The 22405-nt window shown below is 36.7% G+C and overlaps 1 protein-coding gene across 41 annotated transcripts in view; it reads left to right on the top strand.

The window, feature by feature from the left end:
• ABI3BP (ABI family member 3 binding protein) overlaps positions 1 to 22405 on the top strand; it is a 264235-nt gene that overhangs the window by 117775 nt on the left and 124055 nt on the right. For 34 of the 41 annotated variants that reach the window (XM_045036832.1, XM_045036829.1, XM_045036834.1 and 31 more), the window contains exons 7-14: positions 1706 to 1754; positions 2755 to 2826; positions 3597 to 3689; positions 8932 to 9009; positions 10924 to 10998; positions 11741 to 11815; positions 12665 to 12736; positions 13186 to 13260. In XM_045036832.1, coding sequence (XP_044892767.1) covers positions 1706 to 1754; positions 2755 to 2826; positions 3597 to 3689; positions 8932 to 9009; positions 10924 to 10998; positions 11741 to 11815; positions 12665 to 12736; positions 13186 to 13260 — 589 coding nt within the window. The remainder of the gene's footprint in view (positions 1 to 1705; positions 1755 to 2754; positions 2827 to 3596; positions 3690 to 8931; positions 9010 to 10923; positions 10999 to 11740; positions 11816 to 12664; positions 12737 to 13185; positions 13261 to 22405) is intronic. The other 7 variants (XM_045036856.1, XM_045036855.1, XM_045036838.1 and 4 more) reach the window with 2 other exon arrangements.

Here is a 22405-nt window from a genome sequence, read left to right as displayed (position 1 = left end):
CACTGGGTCCATAGGTATAAATACTATTTTTTAGAAATCTGACAATAGTAAACTTCTACTTTTTGTGGTTTTTAAACATAAGTACCTTAATACAAGAAGAAAAATAGCAAACAGTAAGTTTGGTATTGTGGCCCCTCTTTTTTTTTTAATTAACTTATTTTTAATGTACATCCAAGTTATTTACCATGTAGTGCAACAGTGATTTCAGGAGTAGATTCCTTAATGTCCCTTACCCATTTAGCCCATTCCCCTTCCCACAACCCCTCTGGCAACCCTCTGTTCTCTTTAATTAAGAGTCTCTTATGTTTTGTCCCCCTCCCTGTTTTTGTATTATTTTTGTTTCTCTTCCCTTATGTTCATCTGCTTTGTATCTTATATTCCTCATATTAGTGAAGTTATATGAGATTTGTCTTTCTCTGACTAATTTCACTTAGCATAATACCCTCCAGTTCCATCTTCATAGTTGCAGATGGCAAGATTTCATTCTTTCTGATTGTGTGGCCCCTCATTATTATGGGCATATCATTCACTGAAATGTTAGCACATCAATGAGTCTCTGTTGTTCACAAGTGTAAACACCTATGTGGTAAGTATCTCATTCAGCACATTCTGGATTCTTAACAGATCTGGTACATGGAGTCTCTATGTTATGTATACAGGTTAAATCAAGCATTAAAAAATCAACATCATGCTCACTCATGATTACTCCTTTAACTTAGTCTAATTCTTCCCTATATATTTGCTTTCCTTATTTTGTTTCTATGTCTATCCATTAGCTGTCTTATCCTTGGCTCACAATTATGTCCAGTGATTACTCCACTTTAAGGGTAACACTAAACCTGTCTCTAGTTCAAGGTACTCCATGGCATCAGGACTTGCTGTAGGACATCTGAGGCAATTTGGGAGAGGGGAGAATGCATTGGGACCTGCCTTTCTAGTTTGAGGTCCTTGTGCATAAATCTGTGCAGGATGGTGAAGAGTACAAGATTTGGAAGTAGAAATTTCTGGATCTGAATACCATCTCTGCTTTCTTGGGCAAGGAGATGCGTGGTGGTTGGATTGCCCATAGCAGCAGCAGTTGGGTACACTCAAACAATGGATTCTGAGCAGTTTTAAAAGATAATATGTAGCTTAGCATCTGTTTGAGGGGAAATGTAAGGGCAGAATCTGGCTGGGTCACATCTCAAATGAAGTGATAGATGAACTAGTAGTCAACCCACATGGTTCAGTTCCTTTCCATTGCAGTTTCAAGGTAAAGTAACATAATGGGAGCTCTGAAGAAATTGCTTCTTTCAAGTCTTTGGACATTTATGGGGAAAACCAAGTAAGCCTAATAAAATAAAGGTAGATAGGGGTTCCTGGGTGGCCCAGTCAGGCATCCTCCTCTTGATTTCGGCTCAGGTCATAGTCTCACAGTTGGTGAGTTCAAGCTCCACTTGGGGCCCTGTGCTGACAGTGCAGAGCCTGCTTGGGATTCTGTCTCTGTTCTCTCTCTGCCCCTCCTCTGTTTGTGTGTGAGAGTTCTCTCTCTGTCTCTCTCTCCCTTTCTCTCTCAAAATAAATAAAAATTAAAAAAAAATAGAGGTAGACATGTACTAAGATTTCCAGCAACCGTAGACAAGACAGGCTACTTCCAGGTCTTTGCTTTATTTATTTATTTTTTAATTTAACACTAATTAAAAAGCCAAATCTCTTCTCTTTTCAGCCAGCATATGTCCCAAGGAAGCTAATCCCAATAACAGTCATCAAACAAGGTAATTTGTATGAGTCTGCTCTGGATATGTGTTTAGAACTATTTCTGTAAATTTTAATTCCAATGTAGTTAACAGTTTAGAACTAGTTTTAATATACTTTTTGCACTGAGATAACTAAACATAGAACATTAAAATCTTTTTTTCTGACTATTTTAAAGCGAAAGTGTGAAAAAATCAGTATGGTCTAGCAAATTAGAACTTAATAATTTTGGCTTTCATACCAATAGGTCAAGTCTTGGCAAGTCTCACTGGTTGGACAACTAGGGACAAAGCAACCATAACAAGTATTAACTTTAAAAAAAAAACAGTTGAATATGTGTGGCTTTGTTCAGGGTTAAGTTAGCGTACGTGAAGAAAATCATTAATAGGATATTTGGATTAGTGAAACGAAAACTATGATTTAGTGCTCCCTTTAGGAAAGTAAAGGCATCCAGTTTTTGAGAATTATAATGTCTTATTCCATTTCACTATCCAATTGTTTTTGTTTTGACTTTCAGTTTTTCAAATTATTAAAATGACTCCAATATTTCCAGAAAGTTTCTTGGTAGAAGAGATCAGACATTTACAATAATTAATCATTTTAAGAAAACACATGTCTTAAGTGTAATCTCAAACAGTGTCAGTATTGGAATAATCTAGATTCTTTGAGAACATACATTTTCACTTTTTAAAATTTACTGTATTAATTGCCTGTTTTGTGCTATTTTTTTTTTAACTTGGGTAGGTTTCAGGGGAGTAGTGATAAGGAAATTTCATCTCATTAGAATGGAACACTTGATGATAGAGTAACAGCCTTTCATTACCTAAAGGCGTAGGTGTTAAGGTGAGATGTGCCTTCCAGTCCTTTCGTTGGCTGTATACCAGTGCAAAGAGTTACTTTTTACTAATTTAAAAGTTATATCTAAGCTTACCCCATGCAAATTGCTTCACATCACAGTACTGCTGTTTACTGCTTACTATTTTTTTCCCATCACACTGTTAACTTTTTTCATTTCAACAGTGATTCAGAATGTTACTCACAGGGCTTCAACTAAATCCCCTGATAAGACTCCCTTTGGAGGAACAATATTAGGTGAGTATATCTTGGTATCTATACCTGCATTAAGTCAGGCTATTTTTGATAATAGGACCATTATGGAATTTTACACTGTTAGACCTGTTAGCAGGTCTATTAAATTGAAATTGGTTCATTTTCTTTGAATATTTAGCATCCTTCTTTGTGTCCATTCTAGGCTAGGAGCCAAGAGCTGCTACCTCTATTACAGTATGTTAGAGAAGCATTTCTAGCCCATGCCTGGTGGGAATGGTGGCACCCATCCTACCTGCCTCAGAGTGTTGTTGCAGTTGGGAGGGAGTCCTTGTTGCATTGAGCTGCTTTTTAAAAAGTATTATTAATAATAGGGAGCCTGGGTGGCTCAGTCAATTAAGCGCCTCACTCTTGATTTCAGCTCGGGTCATATCTCAGTTTGTGAAATGGAGTCCCACATCTGACACTGCGCTGACAGTGCAGCACCTGCTTGGGATTCTCTCTCTTCCTCTCTCTCAAAATAAATAAACTTAAAAAATTATTATTAATAATGGTGTTCTTTTTCACTACACATCTCAAACAACCATTTTATGATTTTTGAGTCTGTGGATTAAAAGCCAGGATTTTGTAGTTTAGTTCTGAATATTTAAAAAAAAAACTATTTAAAAGGTACTGTCATATTTTTTTCTGACATTTTAGGTTTGGTTTAAAAGTGATTAAGCCATATAATTGCTAAATTTTGTAGTTTTTGTTAAATGATGAGCTTTACTTTATGTCATGATGCATTTTCTTCCTCTTACTTTATTTCCTTGCAGTCCACCTTATTATTCCAGGTCTCAATGAAACCACCGTAAAGCTTCCTACATCCATAATGCTTGAGATTTCAGATGCAATCAAGACACAGTTAGGTAAGCAGCAGTGTTGTATATGTGAACTTTGCAGTGACTGACTACTAGTACCGATAATCCTAGGATATCCAAGGGATACAGCAAATGAGCTATGTGGGCATCTTAAAGTACAAAGTAAGGAAAAGGCATGTGCACCTTTGATGGGAATGTTAAATGGTGCAGTTGCTGTGGAACATAGTATGACCATTTCTCAAAAAGTTAAGCATAGAATTACCACATGATCCAGCAATTCCACTTCTGGGTATATAACCAAAAGAATTAGAAAAAAGGTTATCAAAGAGGTATTTGGACATCTACGTTCATACCAGCATGATTCACAATAGCTAAAACATGGAAGCAACCCACGTGTCCATCAACAAATGAATGGATATGCACGGTGATGTTTATAGCACCATTATCTACAATAGCCAAGTTATGGAAACAGTCCAAGTGTCCATCGACTGATGAATGGATAAAGAAGGTGTAATGATACAGAGTTTCACTGTTTAAGATAGGAAAAGTTCTGGAGATGGATGGTGGTGATGGTTGCACACATTATGAATGTATTTGATATTACTGAAGTATACACTTAAAATGGTTGATATACTGCATCTTATGTATATTTTACCACGAGAAAAAAATTTGGAAAAAATATAGTAAGGGACAGAGAGATTAGAGTGTTGCAAGTATTTATGCAAATCACTTTTGTAGGTAAAAAGTTATAAGTTATATGAAATGTATTTATATTTAAAGTGAACATTTATCAAATTATCCAAAATACATTTATTTAGGTAAAATTTTCAAATAGAGTGATTGTTAAAAAATTATTGTACTATACTGTCAAGGGGCCATGAGATGTTTTCAGTGAGAACTGCTGTAGAGGTCAGGTATGTTATAATTATTATTTACTTGAGATTGATACTGCCTCCTACTTCTATAAATAACTTGATATAATTTCAGTGTTTTAAAAACATAAAAAATAACACTTTGGAGGGGGAAAAAACAGCAAAACCCTTTAAAAGGAGCCCAGGAAATAATTGTGGTGTTCAGTGGAGTAAATTAGTTGCTGCATTTTAGAATCAATTATAGATTGTCTCTATAGCACAGTATCTCAAATGTGATGGAGCATCAGAAGTCCTGAAGGGCTTGTGAACACAGACTGCTGGACGCACCGTCAGAGTTACTGTTTCAGTAGCTAGGGGGTAGGACCTGAGAGTTTGCCTTTCTAACTAGCACCCAGGAGATACTAAAGCCACTTGTCCAGGAACCACACTTTGAGAACCATCCCTCTACGGTCTCCAGAGAATGACTTGGGCTAATGGTAAATATGGAAGGAGAGGGCATGATGTAGTAGAAATTGAACAAAACTAAAAAAAGTGAATATTTTCTCTGAATTATGCACTAGCAAAGAACTTTAGCACTTACTATATAGGTAAGTTACACAGGTCCTGCCCACAACAGGACTTAATTTCTCCTGACCTTTGCTTGTTTGATGCTAGGCAATCAGATTGGAACAGTTTTAAAAAGTGAACTCTTAAATTCTCCTGTTAATTTGAGAATTGACTGAAAGAAGGAAAAACAAAGCCTTAAGTAAGTAGTAGAGCACTTAACTGTTAGACTGAACAGTCCCCCAAATTTTAGAAAAGCTTTCAGAATTTACATATCACCATTTTATTAAGATGTCAAAATATTTTCCAATCTTTGTGATTTTGTGCATCCTTATATTTTTATTATGACACATTCATACCTTTTGGTCCTAGAGTGAGTTACCTCCAAGAATGTAGACAAGTGACTTTAGACAAAATTTCCTTAATTTGTTCCTCAGACTCGATCACTTCTCTTTTAGCTGTCAAACTCTGTGACTAAACTCTGCATCATCTAAATGCCATGTTAAGAGCCAGGAACCTTCCAAATTGAATTTCCGCAGTGAACCTATATTTGGAATCCAGTGTTCAGTACTCTTAAACGTACCTGTTCTCGGCCCAGAGCCTATATGCCTTGTCCTGGTCCTGTTTGGGAGTCTTGTTGGGGAGGAGTTAAAAAATGAACTGGCCAATCTCTTACTGATGTGGTTCCTAATCCATCCAGCAAAACCACAAAAAACAGAATTTGTGAAGGAGGCTGAAAATGAGCAGTTTTTTCCCAGAACACTGCTGTCCATTTTGAAGTGGATGATGTTTTTTGTTCCTTAGTCTTGTGTGATCTTTCCTAAATTTTTTGGTTTTTGTGAAGTTCTACATGCTGCCTTAATACCAATTCAGTCTTTTTGTTTTCTTTAGAGAATTACACAGTGGATATGTTTTGTTTTGTTTCTGCTTTTATTTTTCTGATATCCACTAAATCTTCAGGATTAAGTGTGATTTAAATAAAGAAAAATTGTATGCAAACAGTAAATATAATTTTTGACTTTTCTGGCAAAACACCAGCTTAAATTTAATACATGACAAATTTCTTGTGCATTGAAAAGTTTGGCAGCTAGTATATTTGAAAATGTCCAGTAAATCCATCAAATGTACCGTCTTAAAAGACTACATTTAAAAATTACATTTTAAGGTTACCGTATTTAATGAGAAGAGATATTGCTTAAATAGTGCTTTATACTACCAAGGGAGAAATAAAGTTTCCTGAAGTTATTTAACACTGCAGTTCAGAAATGTACTATTTTCTTGAGGGGGTAAATCCTAAAAATAATATCCTCATTCCAACAGGGCCTATCATGGGACATCAAGAAATTAATAGCTTTTGTTCTAAGAACACATGGTGTGAGTAATGAGCGAAATAAACAAGAAAGCTAGTATTACACACACCCCTCCCAGGGGCATATAAAGGGTTTGCCAAAGCCAAGACTTAGCCTGCCAAAAATGAAAGGAAACAACTGTGTTGAAAAAAGGTAGAGAAGAATCAGAGAGGAAAGGGAATTTCCTGGGTTTCAGGCCATGTTCTGGTGGCATTTTACTGTGTTCTTGCCAAGACTATGGTTGTACATAATGTAGGTGAATGCCCATGGCTTGATAAGAGACATAAAGGCTCTTTCATTCAAAAATTTCTATCTACCAATTTCTCTGATGTCTGAAATGGCATTTTAAGAAACACTCTATGCCTTTATAAGGTATTAGTGATGTGCGAAGAATACAAATGTCTCTTAGGAGGGTAGTTTACCTTTTTTTTTCCCCCTAACAGCCTAATTTTAGGTTAATGTGATTGCCAGCTGAGGGCATGTTTTTAATACAGGGAGCTAAAGCAAGGTAATCCAGAGCATTGTTTGAAATAAGATCTATAGGTTAAAATAAATAGATAAATAGTCCTAGCCAGCCAAGGAAACCACCATAGGCTATTACCCAGGAAGGAGAGGATTCACAAAGGTGTCTTGAAGGAGAAGAGAACACTGAAAAGAAAAGAAAAAAAAAAAGCATTAAAAAAACCCTTTATCTCACATAAAAAAAAAAAAAAAAACCAAAAACCAAAAAAACAAACAAACAAAAAACCTTACATGGTAAACCTTGAAAGTAACAGGTTTCATAAAAAAGAGTTCATAAAAATCTGGAATCTGAATGTTTTTTCCTGTGCTCACAATCACAGTGGTTCTAAACAAAAGCTGTCACAGCAACAGAAGAAAATGTTAAGTTCAGAAATTTTAAAAATGGAGTTTATTATAAATTTCTACTGGATCTGCTTTTTAAATTATTTCATAGAGTCCCTCTCTTTATGCCCTGCTAAATTAACTTGAACAATGGTATTTAACATTTCTTTTGTACAGAAATGCCGTGCAACTTTATGTGTACATGAATCCAAAACACACACTTGATTGTTAGATGTGGCAAATATGGAAGCACTTGTGACCTCTATTTCTAGCACTTTAAATCATTCCTGAAAACAATCAGCTGTCTGTAAAAATTTGTTGTAGACCTCCATAATACAGATTGAAACTGATTTGTTTCTATTATTGTGAAAGGGATGACTTTACAATTGTCTTGAAGTCCTTCAGAATAAATAATTTGTAGCCCATGTTAACTGTTAAGAAAATGGTCCTTACAACAGTGATGTGAACTACAGAAGGAAGTTTTTAAAACTTTGATACTCAAAGAACTTTGAGAGAATCACTTAGATCAGTAGTTCTCAGCAGAGGGCACCTTTGTCCCCAAGGAGATAAATGGCAATATCTGGAGACATTTTTGTTTTTCACAATTGTGGAAATGCTAATGAAATCCGGTGGGTAAAGACCAGAGATGCTGCCAAACATTCTATACCACACAGTAACCACCCCCCGCCCCACTCCCACCACCGTGAACCAACAAAAAATTATCCAGCCCAAAATGTCACTAAAGCCAAAGTTGAGAATCCTAAGAAGTTCTGTGTAGTCTTAGGACTCTAAAAAAAATTGAAAAATTAAAAAAAAAAAGAAAGAAAAAATTCCATCTGATTATAATCATTCCAAGGTTACATGATTAGGGTATCTCAAGGATGAATTAACTAATTCATGCCACTAGACTTTCAAAATACTACAAATAAGTCATTGATTCAGGGTGCTACATAGCTGAGTCAAGTTAATCCTAAATGTATTTTTAAAATAAGAAATATCTTAATCATTGGGAATCCCTGGTATAAGAATGTATTTTCTTTAAAAAAGAATACTTAAATTTTAGAAGAAAGTTTCCATAGTTTTCTGAAGAGGTTAAAACCATGGGGGAAAAATTATTTTATTCTTGATGCTAGCTCCCACAGAGACCAAAAGATCAGTATTAATATGTGGCTCAAATAAATAGCTGTTATTTTTTGCCACAAATATTATTAAATATCTTAGTTTCCTATGTGTTTTATTTATTTTTCTCAAATTTTAGTGTCATAACCTATTGTTTTATTACTATGTATAATGAAGAAAATTTCTATGTATTCTTTTTTTTTTTAATTAGGAGTACTTGCATATAAAATTCTAGGGAGTATTTGCAATACAACCTATGCTTTCCAGAAACTCCTATTTATGAATCAGTATGACTTGAGAATTATCTCAAGTATTGGATTGTTATTTTTTTCTTCATTCCAATGCCAATTTAAATCTTAAAGAATTACCTAGAGTTAAGGAGATGGAATTCTGAAGAATCCCTGGTTGAAATGCCCAATAACTTTGTTGACTGCCTGGGGGGAAGAATTAAGAGCAAAATAGATTTCTTGAAATAATAGGTTACTTGATTATGTTTTCATGAATTATATTTGGACACTGAGTTATGAGGAAGTGAGGTGAATTGTTTGTTCTCTGACTTTTTAGCTAAGAATGAAACGTTGGCATTACCTGCTGAATCTAAAACACCAGAAGTAGAAAAAATCCCAGCACGGCCCGTAACAGGTAATGCGGTCCCTATGTTGTTAATTTTGAAAGAATAAATATTTTTTGAAATGGTAAATGATTGACAAGTTTACACCTTTTTTCAGTGAGGGGCCATTAGGAAATTAATCTTCATCATAAGCACAAACAAAGAGATTGTAGGTCCTTAATTTAACATTTGGAAAACCAACTGATGCAGAAGGAACTATTGAATCTTATGACCCATATGTAATATGGAAGATATACTTTTCACTCGCAATTAAAATTGTCACCTCAACATTCTAAAATATTTTTATACTAAAATGTAATACTGTGGTTTTGGTGCTTTCCTTTTATATGAAGACATGAGTTCATTTTTCATTTCTTCACTTTTGCAAGTGGTCAGTTTAGCAAAATGCCATTATCCCTCCAAAATCTGTAGCTTGACATCTATGAAGGCAGCCTGGAATCACTTAATCTATAGAAGATTATGGAAGATTAACAATCCAAATATAAAGAAAATATATAATAGTTCAGTAAAAATCCTTTCAAGAATAAACGTGGATACATTTTCCCCATAGTTGATCAGCCGTTACTAACAAACATTCAAGCATTTCTTCTCTAATGAACTGCCCAAGTCCAGGCCACTGGGGACATGTTATTCTCTGAACCACAGAGTTTTTGCCAGAGCAATACCACTTTATCCAAGTCCCAGTGAAACAAACATTTGCCCAGAATTTCCCCAAATCCACACTTAGCAAAATATCTCCAATCTAAAGTGAATTTTTTCATCTGTAAAATTACCATAAATTGAAATATCCATGACATTTACCTTGTACTAAAGTCTTGGATTCATAACTGGTCCAGAAAAGATAAATATTGGTAGGGAAATAACATGATTTCAAGAAACCTATTCAAGTAGGAATATTTCTGCCAGAGTAAGAAGTATAGGCTTCGACCTACATGGGAGATGGACCTTCCATTCCCCACCTTCACGGGTGTGGGTCAAAGGTAGAAGCTATTTAAGATGCTGGAATAATCTATTCAAATAAAATTCCTGGGTAACTTTTCTAATTTCAATATAATTTGTCAATACTGAGAAAAGCATAGACATGACTCAGTGGATGACTCCAAGTCCTTTTCTGCCCCAAACATTGTATTAATTTTTCCCAGTTATACTTTATTGTCTTAGCACAGTATCTGATGGGAGAGTCTACGAATTTTAGTTCTCTGCCAAACCGTATTCACAGTTTTCCACTTCAGAAACACTTCGGCAAACACCATACCTCATTATTAAGTATTGTGTTTATTTTGTGTCTTTATCCTGCAGAATTCTGGAGTCATGTAGCTCACAGTTCATTCTGAATCCCAGTGATCCTGGTTCTTATTTACCTGAGCTCATCTTTGCCTTTGATTTAGCATTTGGAACAACCTTGTGGTTGAGCTTTTGAATCCTTAACATAATTTCAACCCCGTTCCAAGTTTGGCATGTTGACTGCAGTTTGGAAGAGAGAAATATTTAATGTAATAGTTTAAAATAAACCTTTTTGTCTTGGGTCATTCTTTTATTTGCCCATTTATTAATTCATTTAATAGATATTTGTCCCATGCTTGCTTACTCCAGACGTTGTGCTAAGCCCTGGAAATAATGAGAAGGAAAAAAGCAGGCAAATAAAAAATTATGATTAGTAAGTACTTTCATGGTGGTCAGTTCACTGTGCTTTTTGGAACACATCGAAAGTGCACCAAACTTAGCAAGGAAGGGTTGGGAGAAGTGTCAGCTCAGGTGCCTGGGGCAAGCCAGGGAGTCCTTCATGGACTTGAAAAGGATTGGTATATATAAGAGTCCGTTACTAATTCTAACTGGACACCAAAAGTGCCTTATGATCTTTGGTTGCTTCATCATTTTATCTTAATTTACAAGTTGTTTTTTTTTTTTTTTTTTTTACCTTCCAGTGACTCCTGAGTCAGTGCCAAGAACCACGAAACCTACTGTGTCTAGTGCATTAGACTTTTCAGAAAAAACACTGGGTAATTCTAAGAACTTTTTTTTCTTTAATAATTCCCAACACTCATAGAAACAAAAAGAAACTCCAATGCCTTCATTCCCACCTCCTTGATTTCCTCTGCTCTCTTACTAGCAGTAGTGAACCTTCCTGTTTCTTGGACTAATTCCATTAGAGAGTTAACAATGTGTTTGATTTTGGTGACTCATATTTTAGGCAGCCCTAGATTCTAGATGCTGACTACACACACTTTTTACCAGTCTTTTGGGATGTATAGGAAAAAAAAAAACAGAATGCCAGTCTTTTAACCCACAAATCTTGCAGGGGTAGGGGAAACCTGGAAGTCTTCACTGTGTCTGTGTTTTCTGTTTCAATAGGCTTCCCGAGTCTTACGTGCATGACACTTCAGGAGAATCCCCAGAAGTGTCATGACTTTTAATAAGAACTTCATGTCATGCAAGTTAGCAGGTGCTCGGTCCAAGAGAATCTAACTTGCTTTGTCCTTTTCTGCTGAAGAAAAGGAGCAGCGTGTGATTTCTTGTGTACGTGTGATGTTGATCTTCCATGTCACACCACACCCTTTGAACCTATACCTTCACATTTTAACAGCTATGCGAAGCTTTTCCTGGAGGCGCCAGCTTTTCCCATGAAAGGCATCAGCTGCCCGGTGCACCCCGTGTAATGAGCATGCTTCACATGATGATGTGTTAACCACAGTGTCAAATCCTGACTCAGGGAGTTGCTGACTCAATTCTTCTTTATTTTAGTTCTCAGCGAAAGGACCCCGGAAACACCGCAAACTATTCTAATACCTAGGTTTGAATTGTCACTGAGCACTCTAGGTAAAAATTATTAAACATTACAGCTTGTTATTACCTTGGAAATTTAATGCATGCTTTAAAGAAATCCTTAGGCTAATTCATTCAAATTGATCTCCTCTTAGGAAAGAAGGGACAAATGCTTTATAGAACCATAAGCTCCCCAACGTCAAGCCCTTAAATGTTAGAAAACATTTTATAACTTAGGATCCTGAAGAGTCTTTATGACAAATCCTTTCGTGGTTTTTCTTTTTGGCGGTCATATTTTGATATTATATGTGATTCTTCTTACTCAAAATCACTGTGTCACTGAATAAATTATTTTCTATACTTTTTCTAAATATCTTTTTACTCCATTGTTTATCCTGGCCGAGAAGATAAATTTATGATCTTTTTTGTAGACTGTTTCTTAGAATTTATTTATGAGTGCAATATCAAAAATTGTTGGAGGAGGAGGTTAAATATAAAGCCATGTAGTTACTGAGATTCTATCTTTAAAAGCCATTAGATGGACATTTTTTAGTTCAGATGTGTTTAGTGCTTGATTTGAGTTAAAATGAAATATATCTAAGGGCACACAAACACATAATTAAAGAAATTAGGAAAGTCATTTAGTAAAGGTGAAATGGAGAACCCAAATTCTTCAAATCTAGCAGCTCGATTATAAAGAATAGAACAAGAAGCTTGATTATAGTAGTCAGCACTGAAATCACAAGAATAAGAAATACGACTAACAACAATTTACTTGACATGAATAATTTCCCTTTTTGTGTCTTTTTTTGTTGTTTTTGCAAGCTTGGGATTTTGAAAAATCTTTTCTCTGTTCCTTGTACCTCACTCAGGTTGTAACATGTCTTATATGTTTCGTTGCAGCTCCGAAAAGGCTTCCAGAATTTCCTCAGGCAAAAACACCCTTCCCTTTTGAGAAACCTGGGGGCACCTTGGGTAATAACAGCACCTTAAATCTGGTGTTAAGATGTGGGTGCAGATTGCTTAATTGTGTAGGCCACGTTTACTGGATCCTATGTCAGCAAACTTCAACGTACTGATGAATTTGGGTAACTCAACCAAACAAGGGATTGATTTAAAAACAAAAAACCCTTATTTGATGACATTTTCTACAACTTCAGTAACAGTCATCATTATGTTAATTCTATATAGATTTAGGTTTTGTCCTCAAAAATGTTGAAAGTATGACACCAAATTCTGGCCTCTTTCTGATCACTAAATGCTCTCTGGATGGATGCATAATGATTTCCCAACTTTTGATTGAAATAGTGTGTGCTTTTAATTGCAAGCTTCTGGTAGTCAAGTAACCATACCGGCAACCTATTTGTATCCTTTTCTCCTCTCAAAAAATAATCTTCAGCGACTTCCATTTCTTTTTGCTGTAGCTTCCATTGAAAAGCCATGGATTGTGCCTACAAGTAAAATATATGAAGATTCCAAACCTCTCCCACCTCAAACTGGTAATTTTTTTCTTTTTTCTTTTTAAAATCAATTGGAACAACAGTATTGAATAACTTCTCTTATTTTTATTTTTATAGGTTCCTTAGTTGATTATCAAAATACTTGTAGTAAATGGTAAAGCTATAATGCGTTCTTGATACTTGGAGGAATGTTGTGTTTTTCTCAATGCTAAAGTAAAACAGCTTTGTGTTTGTTTTAAAATTTTTTTTTAACGTCTGGATATATAATTAGAAGGGTGGCTAGAAAGTGAACTGTGAATTGGCACATGGATTTTCTAGAGACCTCTGTAGTGACATTGAGAACAGTAACAAAAATAAGGTATCTTGGGTCTGATGTGTATCAGCTTAATGTTTCCCTTGCAGGTGGATATTTGTTTTTTGTGGTTTTTTTTCCAACAAAAATATTCAGTAAACAGTAGAGAGCTCACTACGTGCAGGGCATTGCTAAGTCCTAAAATCTGTTAAGAATATTGTGATAAAGAGGAAAGACCACAGGTCTTGGCATTAAAAATGGACCTTGATTCCTGTTCTGGCTTTCCCATTAACAGTATACTTTAGCTCTTTTTCTACTTTCCTGGGTCTTAGTTTGTTCTTTTATAAATTGTGGCAATTGGCTTTTTCTCCTGAGAATTCTTTGTCCCACCATTAAGACTGATGAGGGAGACAGCTTCCCTTTAAAAAAAAAACACAGCAATAACATATTTTCTTAATTAAAAAGTTATTTCCTATATATCTTGTCTTTGCTAGGGGTCTAGCAACTAAAGAGAATAGTCAGCATGTGAGAATTATACTAAAACCTCAGAAACCACTTGGTATGATTACATCCATGATTTTTGTTTTACTTGTTTGTATTTAATTGTTGTGCACTTCTAGTTGTGATGCTTTGAGTACGTATAATATAGTATGTAATGTAGTTGAAGTTCATGTAATGAAGTTAAGTACACTGACATTTTGTGGTATTTTCCAGAAAGGATTCCAGCAGAGGACTGGTTTGAGAAAGGATGAGAATGAGCCTTCAGAGGCATAGATGTTAGCTAAATTATTCCTTCTCTGTTACATGTAATGGGCTCAGATCTCAGCAAAAGATAAAAGGATGGCATCACATGAAGTAAGCATGTCTATTATAGTCTCCCCTAGTTTTCTCCAGTGGGAAAACACTTGAAAGTTGGTGATGGTTGTCAACCATCCAGAGAAGTCTCAAATTGGGTCTTACACGGGCTTCGTTCCCCTAGAGTCACTGACCCTGAAACTGTAATGCAATTACTTAATGTGGGTGCAAAAATATCCTTAGCATTCCAGGTCACCTGAGTCTAAAATCTGGGTCCGGGGTAGAGTTTCATATGGAGCCATTCCACAGGCCCAGCTGCACTGTGGCTATGGAGCAACAACCAGTCCCTGGACCTGTGTGATGGTTTATCTCCTGCACTGTGGCATGCCTGGCCTGGCTCCCATGTCCTTCATGAGGATTATGGCTCTCAAACCAAACTAGGGCCCACGGGACTAAATAAAGGCTTAGGCCCCTTTCATCTCTTAGCTTGGGTTATTTACCTTGGGGGCATAGGGCAACCTGCATTTCCGTTGAGCAGCCTGTAGTTTTTTTTGTGTCTATGATTATTCAAGAATGAACTGACCAGAGCCTCAAGGAAACTGCTTATGGAATTTTAATGGCTAGGACATGAAATATATATAAATCCTGAACTGAACTAAGCTTTGGGGAGGGAGGAGAATATGTTGGGAAGGGAGGATTGTAGGGTTACAAAGAGAGATGAAATTAAAGATCCTAGTGAAGGAAAAGTTCCTTTTGCCTTTAATTCCAGAAAGGAATATTCTGGCCTTGCTCTGATGGAGTATGAATAGTGGCTAATGCAGCAGGAAGTGCTTGCATTATTCCGTTACCTCACTGCTGCCAGAGCAACCTTAAGCTGCCAGAGAACTTCCAACTTTGACTGCCAACCCCCTCTGGATGAAGTGTTGGGCTTGTCATGGCTGTAACAGTTCAGTAGGTAATGATCTCAGGCATGAGCATTGGCCCTAGAAATTTGCAAGTCTTCCCTCACAACACTTAAATTTTATATTTCTGCTACTTAGTATGCTCCTTGGAACAGCAGCATTGGCATCACCAGGGAAGTTGTTAAAAAGGCATAATCTTGGGCTCTACTCCAAATCTACTGAATCAGGATCTGCTTTTTAAACAAGGTCTCCAGGGAATTGGTATGAATGTAAAGTTTGAGAAGCACTACCTTATCACTAACCTCTAATATTTTACACATGTAGGTAAGAATCATCAAATGTAGTCAGTTGTAGGATGGGAGGCCTCAAGTCAATATAAGATTGGTTTCTCAAAGTGGGTGATTATGTCTTGTTTCTACTAATGCTTCTATCTCTTATGTAAGTGTTCTGTGTGGCATCTTCCTAACATGTTAAAATTAAAATTTATCCTGTATATTGTGACTTAAAGAGTTGATATATTCATGCTATCCTTTCATTCATTTAAGACTTTCCTGTTTCTTGTGATTAATTTTGTGTGAATTTATACGTGTACTAAGTTTCTATTTCCTATTTAGTTTCAATGTATAGGATTATTTTACTTTCCAGTCATTCACCGTGGTTTCCTAATGGAATTGTTTGAGAAAGTCAGAAGAGAGAGGGGTAGAGATAGTAGTGGAATGCTGGTCCATAATACCATTCGTCCCATTTTTAGTTATTATATCTTTTGAAGAAATGATACATTTTAGCTGGGGTTAATGATATTATTAACACTTTTTGTTAATAATGAACACATTTTGTTTTCTTTGGGGTATAGTGTGTCTGTATTTGCTATATGAACTCCCTTCAGCCAAAGACCACTAGGACCACACCTGTATTTGAACAAAGTTAAAGCTATTGCTCATTCTAACAATGGAGAATGCAGAGCATGAGGAACTGTGGGGTCCTTGGTAAGAGGGTACTAGAAAGGACTCACTGTAGGACTTGGTCTTGTTTTAGGTGATTCTGGGGAGGGTCCAAGGAAGCAATGCCTGGATTGGCTGCTGCCAGAAAAATGGGAGTAATTCCATAACCAAGTATCTTAATTCTTAACTAGCAGGCAGGAAGAAGAGTGAAGTTGTGATTGGTAAATCCATATTAGCCAGAAAGTGGGGATAGTAATTTTTGTTTTGCACACAACCAAACAGTGGTCTTGTTTTTGTCTTGATCTGTGTCGGTCACCCAGGGGTCTTGTCTGATATCAGTGTTACTTCAAATTGTTGATGTTGAGCAGGAGAGTGCCACAGCCCAACTGTGGGTGCCAGGCCAACTCCTGGGTGCCAGAGGCTGCTTTTCTCTTTAACAACCATTAAGTGTGACTTACCAGTACCTTTTGTAGAATTCATTTTGCTTCAGCATTTATTAGATTTGTTTTCCATATTTACTTCATGTTTTGTATCAAATGATCACAGCGCATGCTCTCAAAAAGCTGTCTGTATTACTTTGGGATATAAAAAACCTGTATGGAAATTCTAATTTGCATGCTGATTATTTAAATCCCTAGGTCAATTCAATAGATTATGAAAGAGTGAAATAGGGTATTTGGAATTTGGAATATTGTGGAAAATCTGAGAAGTGTAATCATCAAACATGTTCTTCCCCACTTTTAGCCTATTTGCTCCAACCTTAGTATGGCATTTTTTTATCTCATCATTTAGAATTGTATTTTGTATTCAACCTTCTCTAAAGTATGTTGAAGTAGGATTGATTGATATCTTTATTCCCTTGGAAACCTAAGTTTTCTTAAAGTTTAGAAAAGAGAGGATTAAAATCTGCTCTATAATTATACATCAGAATGTATACTCTTTAAAATAAATTCTATATTAAAAGAAAGTTGGCCACCTTTTAAAAATATGTAAGTGCTTGTAACAAAAACTCAGGAAAGAAAATTTTTCTGATGACATGATAGAATTGGTCTTAGGTTCTATTGAAAAGTGGCCAGTTGACTATGATTTCTGTGTACTATAGAGTGAGTTCTAGAAGAGTAGTCCACCTTCTGGTCCCCCAAAGAAGTGTGCATTTGTGTGTATGTGCATGCACTTGTTGAATTGCTTCTTCATTGGTATAATTTTGTATTTGCACAGCAATTTCCTATTAAGAGATTGAAAGGTTGTATATATACCATCCTATTGATCCTCCAGAAGTCCCTGGAAATAAAGAGAGTTACCATTTTCTTTTAAAGCAACAAGTGAGAGGCTTGCCCCTGAATGAGTAGAGGAGCAAAAACTAGATCCTCATTGGTTTCTTTCCTAAGCTTCTAACAACCACACCAAGTTAAGAGTGAAATAATGTTATACAGTTTACTTCGAAATTTTTTCTTGAATAGCTTCCCAACAGAGCAAATGATGCTAGGACCAGGTGCCTTCTAGATTTTTAAGCAACATTAAGTGGTCTGTGAGTAAGACTGGCCACTTTCTGACATTCATTCTTCTTGTGAATGTGATCACTGATCTGTGACCTATGCAGTGACACAGCTGGGTTAATAACCAACTCAACTACGTAGTAGTTATGTGGCTGTAGACAAGTGATTTAACCTCTGAGAGTCTCAATTTTCTCACCTATAAAATGGAAATATAATTTTTTTCATTGAGTGTTATGTCTTGGAAATAATGTGTTTAAAAAAATAGTGTAAGTCACTAAATCTAATTCACAGTACTTGAGAGGTACTCTGTCATCCTTTCCTTAATACAATGGACTCTTGAATTGAATGCATCCCCTTCCTACCGCACTGCCCATCCCAAACCTCCTGAATTGCTGCAGATACTCAATAATAATAGTAATAATAATAATACAATAACATGACTGAAAAAAAGGAAGAAGGAAGAGAGACAATGAAAAGACTCTAACTTGCATATAAGCTTAACAAAAGATTCTTGGGTCTTCATTTCACTTGTTTAAACATTTTTTAAAAAGAATGTATAGGATATATGCATTATTATTTAAAGAGGCATTGCCCCCATGGAATGGTCTGACATCTTATTAACTCTGGGCAAGGATGTATAACACAGCCACACTGTTGAGTTAGAGTAGCAACCTGAATCTTTCTATAAACTGGGCCCTGAGACCCTTCCTAGGTTCAAGGAGTAAAATGATGTGTGACCAACTTGCTTTGTTTTCCATGGGCATCAGAGGTGGGAGAGGCAGCATAAATGATGTACCATCCCATAGCTCAGGCACGTGCATCATTTCTCAAGCCCTTATGTCATTGAAGGGGTAAGATGGAAATCATCTTTTGGTTTCTGGCTTCATAGTGTCATCAGTGTTAAGCCTCCTTAACTTGATCATCCACTTAAAAAGACCATCAGTTAGTACCAGGAAAGAATTTTTTTTTTAATTTTTTAAGTTTATGTATTTTGAGAGAGAGAGCATGAACAGGGGAGGGGCAGAGAGAGAGGGAGAGAGATGATCCTAAGCAGGCTCCATGCTGTCAGCCCAGAACCTGACTCAGGGCTCAAACTCACAAACTGTGAGTTCATGACCTGAGCCAAAACCAAGAGCAAATTCTTAACCGATTGAGCCACCCAGGTGCTCCAGAAAATATTTTTTTTTGTTTACTTACTTTTAAAACAAAGTTTTTTTTTTAAGGTTTATTCATTTTTCAGAGACAGAGCATGAGTGGGGGAGGGGCAGAGAGAGAGGGTGAGAGTAAGACAGGCACCCCAGGCAGGCTCCGCACCGTCAGTCAGTGCACAGCCTAATGTGGGGCTTAAACTCATAAACCATGAGATCATGATCTGAGCCAAAGTTGGACGCTTAACCAACTAAGCTACCCACGTGCCTGTAATACCAGGAAAGATTTAAAGTTTGTTTGTTTTATTTTCAGAGAGAGAGAGAACGAGAACATGCATACCCAAGCGAGCAGGGGAGGGACAGAGAGAGAGGGAGAGAATCCCAAGCAGGCTCTGTGCTGTCAGCACAAAGCCTAATGTGGGGCTCGAACCCAGGAATGGTGAGATCATGACCTGAGCAGAAACCAAGAGTCGGTTGCTTAACCGACTGGGCCACCCAGGTGCCCTAGTACCAGGAAAGATTTAAAGCTCAATTCAGACAAAGATAATGGTTTCTTTATACAACCCAAGATGATCTGACATGTTCATTTTCATTTTTAGAAAACTCTCCTGACTGTTCTTTTCTCAGTGTTCCCAGACTAACTGATTTTTCCCTCCAAATGTACTGACTTATTATTAAGACGACTCCATCTTCTGGCATAATTCCTTCCCCTTGAACAACAAACAGTTATCCTTAGAAGCTCTCCCTTGACCACAGAGTCAGAACTGAGAATGATCAGCCTCAGTCTTTTCATTAGAATCTACTTTGAGAGCTGCCTTTAGGAGTTCATCACTTACTATTTTCAGTACTTTGTAGAACTTCAGGAAATTACTATATGCACTTAAGATCTATAAATCATTTAAAGACCTGAACGCTGAATGATCACACATGGGGAGTGGTATACTGGTTGGAAAATTGTGGTTTGCTCAGAGTGGTTGAAGAGAGATTGAACTCTATCTACATTTGGACCTTACTGCCTCCCTGTGAGTTGTTGATGATTACAGATCTGGCCCACCCAACTGGATTAAGCCCTAGAGAGGAGAAAAAAGTGGAGATGAGTGGTAGTGTTGATGCTTACAGAGCAGGAAAATAGGATTCACGTGTAGCAGATGGTTTACAGATTCACTGTGGCCTCTTAGAGATTTACAGCCTCAGCCTTTGGTTTTGCTTCATGAGCATTTTCTTGTATGCACTATTTTCACAAATTTCAAGTCCAAACAGAAAGATGCTTTATTTTTCCATCAACTAAAGAAAGCACGATGTATTTATTTAAATGGTACTGAGAGCTGTGTATGTGGTGTTCATAAATGCTTTTCTCATCCCACTATTTATTGATAGTCCTATTGTATCTTCCCGTTGCTTCTTCGTATGTTTTTAGGATTCTATTTCCATGGCAGGGTATGGCCACATAAGCATATGGCAGGTAATTAATTGTGTAGTAGAGGAAGAGATCTGTGTGCACAAGTATGTGTATCATAAAATAATTAAAGGGGCCTATTCATTTATTTTCATTTGTCCTTACTAAGAGCATGAACCACTCAGCTGTCAAACTGTTATTTGTTCATTGTAATGGCTATCTTGCAGGTTAACTCTATTAATTCTACTAATTAATAGAATAATTATTCCTATTAATTTTATTGAGTCTCCACCATGTACCAGGCTCTGGGGTAAAATAAACTTTGGAGTGTGTCATGAACATGACTGACTCAATTTCTGCCCTAACGATGCCTTTCACCTAAGAATTTGATGAAAAAGGAAAGTCTTTCACATAGGTACTAACATTCATGGAATTTGAATGGAATAAATTGATAAGTTCTTAATAAGTGGAAATGCTTTATCTGTGTGCTATCACATTTCCAGAGCATATCAGAGCATTTTTATGATGGGATTTACATCTGATTAGTTTTTTAAAATCATTTTTAAAAAACGTACAACTGGGACACCTAGGTGGCTCAATTGGTTAAGCGTCCGACTTTGGCTCAGGTTACAGTCTCATTGCTTGTGAGTTTAAGCCCAATATTGGGCTCTCCACTGTCAGCACAGAGCCCACTTGGGATCCTCTGTCTCCCTCTCTCTGCCCTTCCCCCACTAGCACTCTCTTTCTTTCTCTCTCAAAAATAAACATCTAAAAAAATAAAACATGTAACCAACAAAACATAATTTAACAATGTGGTTTTAGGAAGTTGTGAGCAAATGAGCAAATGTTAGTATGGCTTATTTCATAATAATTTTTCTGAGAAATATAAAAGTGAAATTGAGTTATCATGATAAGTCATTACTGCTACTTGAAAGAAAATAATAGCTCTTTCTAACCTTCGAATTGAACTACCTATTTTACTTGTGTTGGATTGGTTCTGCAACTTTTGGTCCCATTTATGTTCTGTGAATGCGAGACTAGAGATAATGTTTAATGTCAAACAGGAGCATTTCCTCCACATCGGTGATAGAAAATATTTGCCTCTAAACAGTAATGCATGATAGCATGTGGAAAGTCTAAGAAACAGGAATTTGCTCTTCACTCTTAGCTATCTATCACTCTTATAGCTGGAGTAGCCTTTTAAAAGCCAAGAGGCCTAATCATTTGACACATTTTACTCTGGTATAGAAACACATATACAAGAATTTCATAAAGAAATCAAGAGCTGTTTTTTTTAATTTATTATTTTTTTAATGTTTGTTTATTTTTGAGAGAGAGAGAGTGAGTGGGGAGGGGCAGATAAAGAGAGGGAGACAGAGAATCTGAAGCAGGTTCCAAGCTCTGAGATGTCAGCACAGAGCCCAACACAGGGCTTGAACCCATGAACAGTGAGATCATGACCTGAGCTGAAGTCAGATGCTTAAACGACTGAGCCATCCACATGCCCCATTTTTGTTTTTTGTTTGTTTTTGTTTTTGTTTTGAGAGAGAGAAAGTGTGCATGAGCAAGTAGAGGGGCAGAGAGAGAGAGAGAATCCCAAGCAGGCTCCACTGCTGTCATTGCAGAGCCTGATGCTGGGTTTGGTCTCACAAACTGTGAGATCATGACCAGAACTGAAATCAAGAAGAGTCAAATGCTTAATGAGCTGAGCCACCCAGGTGCCCCAAGAGCTGTTGATTTTTAGAGAACTCCATTTTGACACTGTTCTCTCCTCCGGTATCTATTATTCGAGATTCACAAAACGTGTTTAAATTTTTTTAATACTTATTTATTTTTGAGAAAGAGACAGAGCATGAGTGGGGGAGGGGCAGAGAGAGAGGGAAACACAGAATCGGAGGCAGGCTCTAGGCTGACAGCACAGAGACCAATGCAGGGCTCGAACTCGTGAACCGTGAAATCATTACCTGAGTCAAAGTTGGATACTTAACTGACTGAGCCACCCAGGTGCCCCAAAAAAGTGTGTTTAAGCCATGAGTGAAGGGGGGGTGATAACATGCCTCTCAAAGCTGCTCAAACAACATAAAACTTCCAGCAAGTGGTATTTGTGAGTTATTAGCACTCTTGTTCTTAACTATTCAACTCTCAGAAACTCCAGAAATAGAAATAGCAGGGACCAAGTCTTCTGGAAGATGTGTTATTTTAATATTAAGTATA

This window comes from Felis catus, chromosome C2 (genome assembly GCF_018350175.1).
Source record: "Felis catus isolate Fca126 chromosome C2, F.catus_Fca126_mat1.0, whole genome shotgun sequence".
Taxonomy (NCBI): Eukaryota; Metazoa; Chordata; class Mammalia; order Carnivora; family Felidae; genus Felis; species Felis catus.
The sequence above is the reverse complement of the archived record's forward strand: the minus strand, read 5'-3'. Positions and strand labels throughout refer to the sequence as shown.